This window comes from Nyctibius grandis, chromosome 4 (genome assembly GCF_013368605.1).
Source record: "Nyctibius grandis isolate bNycGra1 chromosome 4, bNycGra1.pri, whole genome shotgun sequence".
In the NCBI taxonomy this organism is placed as follows: domain Eukaryota; kingdom Metazoa; phylum Chordata; class Aves; order Nyctibiiformes; family Nyctibiidae; genus Nyctibius; species Nyctibius grandis.
Genome location: NC_090661.1, coordinates 44,239,770 through 44,256,850, shown reverse-complemented (window position 1 = coordinate 44,256,850; position 17,081 = coordinate 44,239,770). Strand labels below are relative to the sequence as shown.

Sequence of the window (17,081 nt, the reverse complement as noted above, 5' to 3'; positions counted from 1 at the left end):
TGGCGCAACTTGAGGCCATTTCCTCTTGTCTATCATTTGTTACTTGGGAGAAGAGACCAACATCTGCCTCGCTACAACCTCCTTTCAGATAGTTGTAGAGAGCAATAAGGTCTCTCCTCAGCCTCCTTTTCTCCAGGCTAAACAACTCCAGTTCCCTCAGCCGCTCCTCATAAGACTTGTGCTCTAGACCCTTCCCCAGCTTTGTTGCCCTTTTTTTGGACTCTCTCCATCACCTCCATGTCTTTCTTGCAGTGAGGGGCCCCAAACTGAACACAGTAGTCGAGGTGCGGCCTCACCAGTGCCGAGTACAGGGGGACAATCACTTCCCTAGTCCTGCTGGCCACACCTATTTCTGATACAAGCCAGGATGCTGTTGGCCTCCTTGGCCACCTGGGCACACTGCTGGCTCATATTCAGCTGGCCATCAATCAACACGCCCAGGTCCTTTTCCACCAGGCAGCTTTCCAGTGATTCTTCCCCAAGCCTGTAGTGGTGCATGGGGTTGTTGTGCCCCAAGTGCAGAACCCGACACTTGGCCTTGTTGAACCTCATACGGTTGGCCTCAGCCCATCGATCCAACCTGTTGAGATCCGTCTGCAGAGCCTTCTTACCCTCAAGCAGATTAACACTCGCGCCCAACTTGGCGTCATCTGCGAACTTACTGAGGGTGCACTCGATGCCCTCGTCCAGATCATTGATAAAGATATTAAAGAGAACTGGCCCCAACACTGAGCCCTGGGGAACACCACTTATGACTGGCCACCAACTGGATTTAACTCCATTCACCGCAACTCTTTGGCCCTGGCCATCCAGCCAGTTTTTTACCCGGCAAAGTGTACGCCCATCCAAGCCATGAGCAGCCAGTTTCTCCAGGAGAATGCTGTGGGAGATGGTGTCAAAGGCCTTACTAAAGTCTAGGTAGACAAAATCCATCACATGTTGTGAGCAAAATGCAGGCCATTGCAGCGCGGCAGCTGTAATGCGTTTAACCAGTGAGGCTGAGAACTTGCCCCCTTCGGCTGCACGGCGAGAAGGTGCGTGGAAGCTGAGGGGCGGTGGGCAGCGCGGAGCGGGGGGAATGGTCAGGCTGATCAAACAGGTTCTGCGTGATAGAAAACCTCAAACCTGCTGGGCCTGCGTTAGAGAACATGCACGAAAATAGCAGAAAACTGGAGAAAAGTATCATTGTGAGCCGTACAGCCAGCCAGGAAAACAAAACCCATCTTCATTTTCTAAACAAAATATTTCCATGTGTTCTCTTCAGTAAGTGTAATTTTACAGCAAAGAAATATACTAACCTCAAAAAAGATGTTTAAGGTACTCATAATAATTGTTGCCGCAGCTGCTTTATAATGTGATGTTTAAAAGGCTTTTTATCATTGTCCAGTACAATGGGAAATTCCCCAAAATTAAACTTGTGAATATATGCACTTTTTGCCTTTCAGCGTCTTGGATTTCCCCTACTCTTTGTGGGAAGGCTTTTTTTAAAAAAAGTCAGTCATTAAAAGAGTTGGAAAAGCTGTGTTTTGGTATCCACACCTCTATTTTAAAAGATTATTATTGTATGAGCTTAATCTTTGTTGAAATAGCAGATTGCAGGTGCTTTTTGTGTATGCCATACATTAGAAGTCTGCTTTCTTGGATTTTTCACTATACTTTTCCTTGCTTATTAATATGATGGGAGGATAAAATGTCTCGCTATGTATTACAGGACACAGTTTGTCCCCTTCATTAGGGAAGCACTTTGCAGGCAGACATGACATGTTTAAAGCTGTGATGCAAGCGCTGGAACACAGAGAATATGAACATGTAAGAACGCCCGTGCCTGGTCCGACAGAGTCTGCCTAGTCACATGCCCCGTCTCCAGCTGTGGCCAAACGTGGGTGCCCAAGGAAAAGTATTAAGACTCCAGAGAGCCTTTAATGATACACTCCCTGAATACTCTCCCAGTCTCCAACCGTCTGAAGGGACTTCCCAAGGCAGAGATAGCGTCTGGTTATTTAATAACCCTTGCTGGTCTCCCCTTGAACTCATGCAAACATCTTGCATCCATGACATGCCCTGGCAAAGAGTTGCTCAACATAACGACGCATTTTGTGGTTTCATCTGAAACCTCATCTTTCATCTGAACCTTCTCTCTGCCAGCACCATTCGATGCCACTTTTGTACTGGAAGAGACAGCAAGCAATTGATCCCTATGCGTCCCCTCCATGACACTCATGATTATTGTGACCTCTGTGTCTCTTTAAGACCTGTGTTTCTCCAGGCTGAGGATTCCTATCCTCCCAGTCCTTCCATGTACAAAGCTCTTCCATTCTATAACACTGGAGTTTAATGTCAGATTTTTTTTTCCCATGAGAAAAAGGCGGATGGGAAAAGGGAAGTCATTGCCAAGCATTCAGCCTGGTTGCCAAAAAGTAATCGAGAAAATCCTTAAGTGTTTGGAATCAAAAGATTCAATATTTGACTTAGACCAAGGAAAGACTAACAGTTGCTCAATACCATGGGCATGATGGAGTAGAAGTCATGCTACTTTCAGCTTCCAGAAATGTTCTCCATCTATGTAGCAATTTCGTCAGTTTCCAAAATACAGTTTTGTTTCAGAAGAGCAATCACGTATTTTTGGTTTAGTGTTCATCACCTCTGATCAACCATATGAGAGTCAAAGTCTGTCTTGCAGGATCCTGAGGAAGACTGTTCCCACTGACATGTTTCTAACATAGTAAACAAGAAGTGGGTGATCTTGGAGATGAAGCTATTCACGAAGTAGCTGAAGCACAGGCTGAGTCAGTTCAGCCTTCCTCAAGTCTATCTTGCCAAGATGTCTCCGACTCCCTGGCACGTGGCAGCCTAAGCTAAGCGTTATTTCCTTCCGATTCCTGTTCTCCTCAGCGTGCTAGCAATGGCCATCACCGTCATTTGTCATGTTTTCAGGGGTACCAGTTGCTGCAAGGTTTGGAGGACTTGTCTTTCTGGCATTCAGCATGGACCCATCAATCTAATAAACTACTACCAGACAGACATTAAAAATCCTTGGATTTTTACTGTACTGCTGTACTAAGAAGTAGTAGATGTCAAGTAGATCTGCTGGTAGATGTCAGTAGATTTGCTGGTAGATTGCTTTGGTTTGGCTCTCGGGTTTCTTGCCAATGAACTCCGCCCTGAATTCCTTTTACATACTCAGAAGCAAATCCTCATATTCACTGTTATCTCTAAATTCCCTCTTTCGGTAATCTGACATTTCCAGACTGCCAGCCACACAAAAGCAATGTTATTTCACAAATATCTTAAAGAAAATGCAAATAATTAACCTCAGACAGAACTGAGCCTCTGGAGACTGTGTACATCTATATGAACAGGTGGTATGAAATTGAAAAAGTCTGTAGGTTGATGACTAATGTTTCCTCTTTGGTTCCAGCGAGAGGAGGCCATTAATTTCCTATAAGGATCTACAGTAAAGTGTATTAGCCGCAAACATAAGGAAAAAAAAAGTCACAACAGTCTGACAGTAATGTTGGGACATCTTCCTGTTGTAAATTCCAGATTCTGTTCCATCTTCCCCTAAATATGCTAGGAATGTGTATTTAGGAAATGTTACTATTTAGAAGGTATTATGGTATCTCTGTAAGAACAGTTTCGAGATGAAACCCAAGGGATTGATTAGGGACATGTCTGTTCTCAGTCAAAAGGAAGTACAGGATGCATTTATTCCAGTTAGATGTTGGTACTATGCATGTCTGCTAATGACCAGGGTGAGGTGAAATGCAAGCTTCAGTGGATGAACATGCCTCACAACAAAATGGATAACCTGAAGGTACAGTTTCTGGTCAGCTAAAGCTGACCTGGGGCAGAGCTGCAGGGGCCCACCTTCTGCAGCCTGACATTTCAGCCCCCCTCCCACACAGGTACCAGTACTTGTGCAATGGTGCTAGTTCTGCACAACAACGCCAATTTTTGACCCAGACAAAACAACACATTTTTTAAAGGGCTTGCATTCAGCTGACCTAGCTCTGAATTGCTTAGGACTGCACGACCACCAGAGCTAGTCCCAAACTGGGACTGTAACAGCACTGATTCAGATCAGCTCATGCTGTTGTAGAACTTCATACAGAGGGTAAGTAACCCTCACACAGAGCAACAGTTGCTAACTAAGCAGTCCTGTACAGGAGAAGACACTTACTTTAACAAAGCAGTATTTGCATTTTTAAGGAGATGTGGCAGTTCTCTGACTTACAGAATTATAAAACAATCTTCTGACAAATTAGAAGTAAATTGGTTTGAGGAGTGAAGGAAGAAGATCCAATCTCTCTGCTTTCCCTGACAGACTCCAAAAAACAGATGACATATAGGAGCTGGCACGTTCTGTCAGAAAAGGGGTCTGTGATGAATTCTACCAACAACATGATGAATTTAAAACCAAGGTTCTAGGTTACCTGAAGAGGTATCCAGTTCCTCTACACTTTCTGCGCAGTACCTGAAGAACAGGACTGCATGCAAATCACACCTGCTGGTTTACAAACCAGGAGTAGAAAAAGTGTCAGGATAGCTCTCTGACGTGAAAAAAAATAGGAGGGAACACACTTGAATGCTAAGCGTTCTGAGGGAGCTTGTCCTGGGACACGACAAAAGCTCAGAACTGCAAATACTGTACAAAAAGATCTGTATGATTCAGCTCAGTTTCAAACTGAGGATTTTTTCAGTATGCAAGACAAATGTGACAAAAACATGATCTGTCATCTGAGATTAATATGGCATTTCCATGTTTTTTGGGGAGAAAAATTTGCATTAAAGTGGTAAGTGCAATAAATGAACATGTTTACCATACAAACACTTAGAACACTTTTCCTGTAATATGCACTATTTTTCTTGCTTTATTTATAACTTGGGATAGGTTTTATAAAAATATCTGTACAAAATTCAGTTTTATCCTATTACTGCCTGTAAGAATTTCTAGTTATGATCAATTTTTTTTTAGAAAATTCATGCATTTCCATAAGCAAACTATTCCAGTGACATGAAACCTTGTCAGAAGCAGCAAATTTAAGAGTGTGAAAGAGCCACACAATATCCCACTGCTTGTTTCCTAATTCTTCCAATCAAAATCTTCATTGCTACAACAAATCTTTTGCATTCTATGCGATCAAATGCATTCTAGTCAGTGTGAGGAAGTATTAGGGTTGTGTGCGTCTGGCAAATGGTAAACATACCATTTGGCACGGTTAGTTCCATTTATTGGCTACAGACGCTGGTGACACTGTTGCGAGGCCAGCAATGCGCATTTTGAAGGTACTTTGGAAGTCCTGCTGAATTTCTTTGAAGTACAGAGTTTATGAATTTCAGTGTAGATGAAAAGCTTGAGGAAAAAAAAAGATTAAAAAACCACAACCTGAAATTCCAAGAGGGAAAAACAAGTTTTAATTCAAATCACATTGAATGGCCACAGAAATTGCCTGTAAAGATGAAAATAATGGACCTAATTCATCCCTGCTGGACCACCACTGATGTTAACAGATTTACTGCAGGAATGATTTTGAGAAAACACAGTTACTGAATTTTCTTTAGTTACAAGCCTCACACATTAATCCTATAATTGTACTTCTGAGTGCTAGTCAGCAACAGTGATTAAAAAAAAAAAAGGCAGCTTCATCTTGTGCAATTACATTCTTCATCGTTTCTGTTGAATGCAGAGCCATTTTCTTGGTACTTGATACGAATATTTTTCCTCAAAAGTGTCTTTATAGGGGATATGCCAGGTATCACCTGTAGTCTGTACCACGCAGTCATAACGGAAAGCAGGCTGTTGGATAAAGACAGATAAAAACATTTTTTTAGACTTACACAATACAGTATTAAAATACCAGTTATAGGTAGTTACAACTTTCAACACTTACCTTAGAAATCTCTGTAGATTCACCTCTTTAACAACTCTCATTTATTTCCTTATACCACACAAATTCCAGATTTTAGTACTGGAGGAAAAACTAAAACATCTTTTAGTATTTTGTGGTCTAGGAGCCATTATAAATGGTTAAAATTCTGTCTTCAATCTCCGCCAGACAATAATGATTTGAACATAATGCATTCAATTTCTAGAAATAGCAAAATGATTGTTTTTCTGTTCAGTTAAATGAAATCATATGGGAATTAAATCAGGATGTGGAGTTTATAGGCTTGAACTGATAGGATTTCATGACATTAATGACATCTTGTGTTTGTTCTTCCAGTGTACCTCTTTAAAGAACTGACTTGCTCTGTGCTGAGGAGGATGTAAGCAAAGGGTTTATCACTAACACTTTCAAGAGCGTCTAGTCAAACAAATATAATAAACTATTTTTCTGCTCTATTATGTTACAGGTATACTAACTCAACATAAATAACACAAATACAAAAGAAACATTACTGGTTGGCAATTTCAGTTCTCAGAACATACTATCACTCTGTACTATCACACTTGGAAGTTTACTTTCCCGTGACAGCTTCCAGAATAGCCTAGAAGACAGCTATGACTGGGAATGTCAATCATCCAAATGAATCGCTTGTATGGGAATTAAGATATGAAAATTACTAGCTCTTTCATACAAAAGAAAGAAACAAGGTGTAGCTAAAGCTGCGTTACTCAGGTAACCCTACATTTACTATTTGGTTCCATAAAAAGAAACACATATTTGGCAACACTGAATGAAAGGTTGTCGTTCTTATAAGCCTTTATCTCTTTGGTCTGTTTATAGTGATGAATACTATTTTACAATTTTAACCAGAGCAGCACGAAAATGAATCTGCATAGGTGCAGTATTCCTTTAAGTAGGCAATAACAATGCAGATAGACCAAATAACAAAAAACTGCATGATATGGAATGTCATGTGATGAATTTTTCCCTAGAAAAATCTTAAACCAGCTGCACTCCTGTTAATGTACTGTTCACAGCTCACAAGCATACATGTCTCCTAGACAACAATAGTGCAGTATTCTGCTATAAGATGATACTACGCTTGGAAGACTGTAATTTCTGCAGCTGAATACTGACTATAAACCTGACTGTTCTGGGCTTTCCTTCATGAAACTTTATACATATGTTAGGCTAATATTACAGTGAATACTGAAATACCTGTATTTTCCTGCTTCTTTAAAATAAAGATGAAAGAAATTCTGTTGTGCAATTAGAAGCATGGTATTTTATAACAGTGCTACAGAGGAGAGAACAAGTTTAAAATGAAAATACTGACACATGTTTTACAGCAATGGAACTATTTGTATACACAAACATGCATTTACATTTACTTTTTAAACATTTAGACAGCATTTCTTGTCTTTTTGACAGTTTTCATGTTTGTGGCATGCTTTGTGAATACAGTGAATTTTCAGTAAGCATGGGAGTTTTGAGACCATTGGTACAAGTCCATTTCTTAGACTCCAACAAGAATCTCAAGTTTGAAATTGTGTATCTCTAATGAACATGGTCTGTGTGTTTTTTGATTGCAGCAGAAAACTTACCAAAAAATTTATATGCTTTCCTTCTACAGAAGGGGAAAACACTATCTGGTGTCCACGCTGCCACTTACGGAACAGATGACGCGTCACACTGTTGGAAAGACAAGCCTTGTGATCCCGGAGGAAGTCTCTAGTAACAAACTTGCAATGCTTGCCTGATTGAAGAGTGGCATATAACAAGAAGGCATCATCTTCAGAGCTTACCAAAACAAATGGAAAAGACAAGACGTCATTCAAAAGGCAGTAAGTGGATGCAGGAAATGAATCAAATGCTGATCTGAGATTTATTCATCGGCAACACTGAAAATTCCCATCACTACTCTAGTTCCCTGGTAAAATAAAGAACTTCTGATTACCACAGGGCACCAAAAGTTAAAAGTGCAATAAAAATTAACTTCATGCTACACAGAGCATTCTTCCCTCCTATCACAATCTGATAATACAACAATATAATCTTTTGCCACTTCACTTAACAGTACTATGTGGAACAGAACTGCTAAAACTCATAAGGGTATCCCCAAAACTTGGTTGGAATACAAACAATCATCACAATTGATAATAAAGTGTAATGTAGGCAACAGCACAAATCTGTGAATGTTTGCCTTTACATGGGTAAATATACTTCCAAAAGGTACTATGATTATTTGGAAAATATATTCAACATTACCTGCTATTAAACTGAAAGAATTTTAGGGGAAAATCTCTAAAAATACATTTATAGGGGGCATGAGATACCCTATATCTGGAGATGCTGAGCAGAACTTTGCTTGAAACCACATTTTGATTACTGTGGATTACTGTAATAGTAAGTGACAAGACACAAGATAAGTGAAGATTTCCAGCCCGCGGTAAGAGAGTCCCCTTTGTTGGTGCTCAGATAGCAGGAAAGAAAGCAATGTGATTCAATAGCAAAGAGAACAAGAGCCAGAACTGGAGAGGGGATGAAGGAGAACAGAGCTGAAACAAGGAGCCAGACAGAAGAGACTTGGACTGGCTGCTGGGACAAGGAACTTGGTCAGAAGTTCTGGGAACTGGGATCACAAAAGAAACGGCAGAGACGGGTGAAGGATCAACAGTGCCCAGCTCAGATGGAAACTAGGTGGAGCTGGAACCAAAGGAAAACTGAGACTCATTATATGAGGAAAACAGGGCAAGAAGAGGGGACACTAAGGCAGAGGCAACTACCTAGTTTAGAGACAAGGACAGGCTTAACCAGGCAAGAGCAAGGGGGTCGTGCTTCTTAAATCAGAGAGGCAGAGGGTCTCTTTCCACTCACAGAAATATTCTCCTCCAGGAGCAGCAAGGAAGTCAGTGCTCCCAACTCTCCACACTCCTGGGCTACCAAACAACACTGGCCAGGCATGAACTTCATCTCCCCCCATGCAGGCCTAACACAGCAGACCACGACTGTACACAGATGCTATCAAGTATTCTGTAAGTTCAGGCCACTATGGTCTTGGCAGTGGTTTTAATAGTTATAAATCCTAATAAATCATAGAGATGTCAACATGATTCTAAGTGATGAAATTCTTCATAATGCAGCTTTTAATATGTATTACTTTTTGAAGCAAATATAGCACGGAATATGTTTCTTTCACACACACAGAGCTGGCAATACTAGTAATGGTACTAAAAACTACATCTGTTTATACTGATTTAAAATGCACACAAAGCAGGTGTTGATCTCCATTACATTTAGCCATTTTCTTAAACTTTCTTAAACTTACATATTTTCAGCAAAGAAGAAGTCTGCCTTATTTTGCATCTCCTTCATAATCTCTCGTTTCCAATTTGAAGAGTTACCCAGCATGTGTTTGCGGCCTAGCACGAGCAACCGAGCATTCTCTTTTGCCAGGCAGTTGACAGCATCAAATAGCTGCAGAAAACAAAGCAAAACCAAAGATTTTCTTAGCCGTAAAAACAGACCGACAGGAAACACTTTCACATCTGTGTATCAAGTAGTGGGACTTCTAGCATACCCTCATTTCCCACAGTTCTTAACTGCAATATGAATTAAGTAGACAACTAATTTAACTCCCTAATCACAAAGAAAAAAAACCCAAACAATTCATTGTAGGAAGCTGTTCTCAAACACACAGAAAATACATTGCTATTATAAACCTTTCCCAGCTCTTGCAGCTTGAATGACCTGAATGAACTCAGGAAGAGTTGCATGGAGATTTCAGAAATTCAGAGTCAGCTAAGGGAACTGAATCACATTGGGATTTAAGTAATACCTACTTTTGGAAATGAGTCGGCACTGCAGCCTTTGTTGGTATTAGCAGAGGACCGAGCCCTAAATCATACTGCCTTTCCAGCCCCACCTATTGTCGAAATTAGAGAACTACATGTGATCTCGGCTGCCCTGTGGGGAAGAAGCAAGCAGCAGTAAAAGGAAATCTGTGACCTCAGGATTAAGGGTTTACGAAAGCCACATCCAGACTAGTCTACCACTTATGAACCAATATCCTGAGGTGGCAAATTCACTGCTATGCCAGCTTCTCTTCAGAGGGACTTTTCACCAGCCTCTTAGGGCTGTGCCTGTTCAGCAATAAACACTTCTCAGGACAGGCACTTGTGCCTGGAGCTTTGCCTCCCCACTTCACTGAGACGGAGCTCATGGAGGGCAAAGGTTCTGCCTTTCAGCATCCAGTTTATTACTGTGGACTGCTTACAAAGCAATCACATTTCAATTCTTCCCTGAAAGAGGGAAGAACCGTTTCTTGAGACTGAAGCATCACATTTGAAGGCCGAGGACAGTATGCTCAACCTCCAGGGAAAGGTGTTGCCTACTTTTTACCTGCATTTGCTGCCACTATTTGTCAATATACAATCTCCTGATATTTCTCTAATCCCTCTTCCTGCTTTTCTAGCTACTTCCCTCTTCCCTGTTATCTTTTCTCCCTGCAATACCTCCAGCTGCCTTTCTCGTCCTCTTGCTCTTTCCCCTCCTTTCCCTCCTATTTGTGATCCTTATCATTATGTGGTATCATTATCTTTTGTTTCAGGGGCTAGAAAGAATTGTTCTTTCTCTTTTTACAATGCATTTAGTTTGATCTACCTGCAAGTAGCAGTGTAAGGGGGTGGTCCCACTCAATCCTCTCTCAAGCTGCACATTCCCACTACTTCTGTTGATCAGATCTAACAATGTCACAACTACCCATGAGCTCACTGATCCAACAGGAGAAATTTTTTTTGCAAGGTTGAGCTTGCGGCCACACAACTGATAAAACTGAGTCAAAGGTGATGACTGATGGCAACACATCGCTGGAGGTGGTGAGGACAGGAACCGTAGGGCTGCCCCTCTCAGTAAGGGACCTGCAGGTGGATCAGATTAAGTATGCCATGAATCTGGATCTGAGGACCTGAGAGAGGAGGCCAGAAGATTTTCTACGTTAATTTTAACTGTTGACATATAAGCTGCTGTTACTAACATTGACTTTGAGGGACTGAAGGCTTTGTTTTCATGGCAACATAGGATCTCGGTGCTAATGCAAAGCACAAGAGCCTAACAGTACCTATCAGAACTGGCTTCCTGCTTCCAGGAGGTCATGCTGGACATCGACTACTTCTCTATGTGCATACAGTCTACTTTTCCCTGGTTAAAACAAACAGGACATAATGTGAGCAAGAAAAGGCCAAAAGCAGTAATTTCTGCCTATAAAACGGCAGGTAAAAATAGAAATGGCATTCTTTCTGTTGCACGCCCTGAATCTTTGGAGATACATTTCAGAATTCTTACTGGAACACAGCATTGAAAGATACAAACAAAAGCCACCATTTTTATGTTACTGGAAGGCTTTCAAAGTAACTACATTAAGTAATAACATATCTTCTCATCTATGTCACCTAATTTATTTGATTATTAAATTATGAGGTTATTAAAAATTTAAAAACTGAAGTTCAGTTTTTCAATATTGACATTTCTTTTTGGAATGTCTCATCTGGGCAGTAAAAACGGGCTCATCAATTTTACTTGTTTACAGTCACTCTCGTGCATTGGCCCAGTTCTGCAAACAGTTTGATACAAATACCAAAGGAGAATTAAGTTTGTTAAGCTCAGTTCATTAAACTTAGCAAAAGTTAGGAATGTACCTACTATATTCCTCCACATTTTCATGTAGAGAAGACAGCAGTGAAGAAATATCAGCCATGAGTAACTTAAGCAACCCCTTACAAATTCCAAACGAAAATACTTTCTCTTCTTGCCTAACGTTTTGCTGTGTTAATGGAAGGTTAGCAGAAAGTCATGTGGAAAAAAAAAAGTTCAAAAATTTCTCAAAGAACACTCCAGAAACTGATTCCACAAAGTCTAAAATAAAAAAACTTGACAGCGAGAGCACCCTGATGGGACAAAAGAACAAACAACTCCTAAAAGTAGACTACGAGTCAAAAAGAGTCTAAGGAACATAGCTGCACTAGTGATACTGCAAAGAATTGCCAGTATTTGAACTGCTGGAGTTTACCCCCAATAAAAAAAAGGAAACACCTTTGAATTATTCTTATGGCTCAACACAAAGGCAGCTGAATTTCCAAATACAGGTTGGTCAATTGGGGCTATTCCCAAGTTTATAAAAAACTTAACTGGCTTGGATCCAGCTCCCTTAAGTCTTTTCTTTCTGAAGGTTATAACTAGTGTCACTTTGTACCTGTTAGTCATATGGACTTTCTTCTCCTACATATTATTAGCATATGAGGTTCTCTAGTATGAAGTGCTTCTGGGAAAAAAAATTGAGGGGTTGGTATAAATTAGTTACAGTTTTGCAATGGAAAAACTCAAAACAGGCTTAAATCGTAACAAAATTAGCGGGAATCACCATTAAAAAATTTAGAAACTCCTACTTGCCTAACAGCACACTGTCTCTCCTGTACTTACCACAAAGATTAACCTTTACTTACACAACTAAAACACAGAAGATGATAAAAATTATTTTTGCTTTCACAAGATAAAAATAATTTTGTTCTGCACACTCCCTCGCCTGATGCAACTTTACTAAAGAGCAATTTATCTCATTTTAGGCTTGGGTGCTCAACAGGGGTGGTCTACAGGGAGTCACAGAACTTACATGGGGCGTTTCCTAAGTGTGTCTACTCCCACGCCTGGCTGCTTCTCAAGAAAGGAAGATGTGAGACACACAGTAACACTTGTTTTAGTCATAGAGAAAACTGAACATAATACTGTTAACAAAAAACCAGCAGTGGTGATCTCTCACTTAAAAAAAAAAAGAGCATTTTATTAATCAAGTATTTCCAAAAGTTATCTAAAAATTGTTATCTGCCACTACAGAATGCAAATATGCGTATGAATGTTCCCACATTATTTAGGCAGCAAACGTCAGATGCTCAGTTTGATAATCTGTTCAAAAGGCAATCTGCATGGAACATTAAAAAATGTACAACACACATATTCCCTATGCTATGCATTTGCTTGAGAATGTGGATTACAAAATTAGTGAAAGAATGACCTTTTATGAATATTAGTATCTTTCAAATTTGGACAGCAGAGCATATGAAAACACATTTTCTCTGAAAACAGGAATTATAAGACGCCATTTTGCACAGACGGGAAAATAAGCATGGTTAGACTGGCTGCTTCAAGACGCGGCTGAGGCAGAGTAGCAAGCAGCTGTGAATCGCTGCTGTTCTGCACAAATCACTGGCCACACAACAAGGCACGAGAAGTACTACTGGTTTATATAGTTAACTATCATTGCATTCAGTCTTACTTTCTTTTCCTCTGACCGGGCACATCAGGATCCATGTTTCTTTCTGAACTACACAGACATTTTAATCAACTGTTTGTGAAGATCACTAGATCCTTCTCCAAGAAACTCATGCTCATTAGCACCTCCTGAATACATTCTGCTTGCAATCCCTTTCGTCATTTATCAGTTACATTTAAATTATTCCCGTGCTGTCCCAGTCTTTGATTAATTAGATCTTTCTCAAGCTTCTCCTAAACCTTAACATTTTATTTACAATGCAAACCAATTTTGTGTTCACAGCACTTTAGCAAACGACTCTGATGGAGCGAGGGTACAGCCACAAATAAGTATGAAACTACACACAGATCAATGGAAGCAAGGACCAGTTGCTCACAAATGTATCAAGTATCTCCCAATGTGGTTCTTCTAAGAACACTGCTAGTATTTTTTCTATTATTTTTTAATTATTAAAAATAATCCATCATTAAATGGATGTATGTATCTGTGCATGTTCTAACTCTGATTTCTGCACCCTAATCTGTGAATTAGTGAAAAACTAGCACACTTGCACAATACTTTGTCTGAGTGTATACATTTATCTTTCCTTAGGACAGTCCCAGTGATACGAGCTATTTCCCCACACGTAAATGAGTTCTTTTTTGTTTCTGCAGCAATGCCATTTTATGTAATTTCCCCTGCACCACCAAAGCTCCTGCCCTCATACCACAATGCACCTTTTTTTTTTTCTTCTGTTGTGCTGATATAATCTATTTGTTGGGCCATGTTGTCAACCAGATCATGGCACAATCACAACTGTGCTCACGCACCAGGGCAGGAACTTCTGGTTCAGAGGAGCTGGAGTGAAAAGAGGTGGGGAGGCAGAGCAGTAGAAGAGAGAACGCATACTCTGCAGGATCATGCAGCTGTTGAACTCCTCATATCATGTAAAAAGCCTGAGCTTTGCAAATTTGAAATAAAGCAACTGAAAATGCTGTAACTGGTAGTTTTACATTTTAAAAATCAGCAAGTTATACCTTAAAAGAACCACTTTTCAGGTAAGAATAAATATTAACAGTTTCCCATCAGAATGGAACTTTTCTATACAATTTCCTGGAAATAAGTTTCGCAGTGACCCGCATTCACAATTCTGCACAAATTAATGGGGACCAAACATGTGAGTTAAGCTGGGAGAGCAGGGAATCCTTGTTGCACTGCAAGTTTAATCCTCATTCGTTAAGTTTCACAACAGCCTTACGAAGTAAATGCATAATTACAACTCCATTTTACAAAAATGCATAAAGGAGCACAGGGAAGACAGATTAATTACTCTACCTCATACAAGGAACTACGAGCAGAGCAGGACACAGATTTCCTAAGGCTTCACTGCCAGTCACCTGTCCTGATCACTAGATCACGCTGTGCCACGTGTCCCAGCTTCAAAGGTTATATTGCTGTAGGACCTCTCTCCTTGGACACTACTGGTGCTTTCCCACTTGTCAGATGGGAAGTGCCTAAACACAGCTGCTGGGAGGCACACCATTCAGTGATTCAGCAAAAAGCAGCTTACCTATATACAGGTATAGCATGAAGAAGTAATCACCCAAAAAAAGTTCAAGATTTGTTGTTAATAAATCATGTTTGCCATTTTCTAAACATTTGGTTTCACTAACTGCCATACTACTGTTATTTTCACCTGTTGTTAGTGCTGCTTCCTACCCAACATGTAGCTGTGAAACTGCAGAGGAAAGCCCAACACTGACCACAGGTACAAAGCTGCCATAAGTACACTGTCAGGTGGGGCTGAGCATGAGCATTCTCTCCAAAGGTTAGCAAGTAATCAGTTCCCAACATCACCACATTTATTTGACTTACAGTTTCATAATTTTTAGTTCCCTTTTTACATATTGTAGACAAAGAAGCTCGAAAAAACTGTGTACTTTAGTACCACACACAGGAGAGAGAGACACAATGGGAAGCCCGAGTTTTCTCCCACGGCACGGCCAGTTACCCAGGGAAGGCAAGGGTGCTGCTTACAAGAAAGGCTGGACTTTCTCACTGAGCCTAGTAATTTCACTGAAGCAGATTCAATACCATTATCACAGCACCAAACACAATGGAGGCCGCTTCTTATATTCTCTACATTATTACAGATGACACAGTGTAAATTAGTGTCAAAGTCCTCTTTACTCAAATGCAGGTGCAGCATACACATTTCTTGATCCCCTACAGATTATCTGCCCCTGACTAGCAAGGGGGTAGCTACTTAGAAGGGAAAGCAGTAATGGATAACTAACAGTCACTAAGCTTAACCAGCCTGGTTTACTTTATGCTCTTGAGACAGCCAACAGCTAACTCTTGGGAATTATCCTTTATGACATTTGGGATCTCTGCAATACTGCAGAAACAATATTGCTGGGAATATTTGTATCCTGCGTTACAACAGGACTATTTAGATTGATGCAACACACACATCATCATGCAAAACTCTACCAATGACAGCACTTCACACATCAATGACAGCAATCACACCATGTTTACCATGTTTTAACCTGTCCACATTGACTCCACACCTAGAATTGACTTATCCTCTCTTGACGCATTCACTAGAGATATGTCTTAACTCCCTATCACAATTCATTAAAATCGGCAGTTCATTTTTAGATGCCAGCTTTTGCTCTTGACTTCACAGTCAACTCTATTAACCAAAGGCAGATTATTGATGAGCTGGAAAACTAAACCACAGAAGCAAAGATACTCGAGTTGATTTAATATAGATCAAGGATGGTACGGTAGCCTCAGTTTGCTCAGAGGAGGTGATGCCTAAATATAGCTTTGCTGCTTGCACAGTAAGTTTGTATTCAGAAGCATCCCAAGGATGCTTTTGCAGCCAGGTCCAAACTGACCATGTATTAAGACACCTGGTGCCCCTGCACAGTGCAGTGTTCCCACTGATTGGAGGACTTGGCTCGAGTGCAGCACTGGATGAATGTAGACATATTACTTCCAGGTCAAAATTGACTACAAGGATACTCCACGGACTGTGTCCAAGCAAATGAGCCCTCTTGAAGGGCCCTTGTCTGGGTCGTGGGGAGAGTAAAGCACAGTAACCATAAACAGATTCAGGTCAGGTACAGAAGCAATAGCATAGTTTATATTTTCCTGTATTCATGGAACCCTGGCTATTATGCCAGTAACGGAGGTATCTTTAATTACAACTCTACTTGATTTCAACTGAAAATGCAACCTGCTCAAGATAATCTCTGAAACATTTCTGAATGGAGAAGTCATTTGTTTGTAAATAGGCTCTGACATTATATTCTGCTATATTATAAACTGTAGGTAAAATTTCCAATTTCAAACAAGCTTGAAGAGCCACCCGTTTTTTTATTCTACTGACCAGCTCAGAGAACAGCACAATACAAACCAAACCTGTGTAAATTAACTTTAGGTTTGCAAAGACTGTTATGAGTTTCTCCTATGCAACATGAAGATAGGGATACATCCCTAATCCTTCCCAGCAGAGAGGCATGTTAAGAAAAAAAGGTTTTGAAACTGGTATTTTTAAATATTTAATCTAATTACTGCAATATCCCGCTCTGTTTTATTCCCCAGAGGCATGACAAGTAGTGATTTGATGGCTAGTGAAGCAGTGTTTCCTAGAAGAATTGACAGAATCAAGGTGGGATGCATGCAGAGACTGAAGAAGTATACACACAACTTAAACACAGAATTCAAATTGTGTGTATGACATGAAGGATGGGGAGGCAGGAAAGGGATCATCAGGTGGAGATGACACTAGCTTTTTGGAGTTGGCTTTTCAGATGGATTGTCACATTTAAAAGATCTCAGCCACTTTGTCAGACCTTACACCTGACAAACCTCTCAGT

The 17,081-nt window shown here is 40.4% G+C and overlaps 1 protein-coding gene across 2 annotated transcripts in view; it reads right to left on the bottom strand.

Annotated features, from left to right (window-relative positions):
* Window positions 1-5,392: 5,392 nt before the first annotated feature.
* The window catches only part of PRORP (protein only RNase P catalytic subunit), a 55,360-nt gene continuing 43,671 nt past the window's right edge, over window positions 5,393-17,081 (bottom strand). For both annotated transcript variants that reach the window (XM_068398584.1, XM_068398586.1), the window contains 3 exons: window positions 9,217-9,365; window positions 7,493-7,688; window positions 5,393-5,797 (listed from right to left, as the gene is read on the bottom strand). In XM_068398584.1, coding sequence (XP_068254685.1) covers window positions 5,666-5,797; window positions 7,493-7,688; window positions 9,217-9,365 — 477 coding nt within the window. In that variant the 3' untranslated portion in view covers window positions 5,393-5,665. The remainder of the gene's footprint in view (window positions 5,798-7,492; window positions 7,689-9,216; window positions 9,366-17,081) is intronic.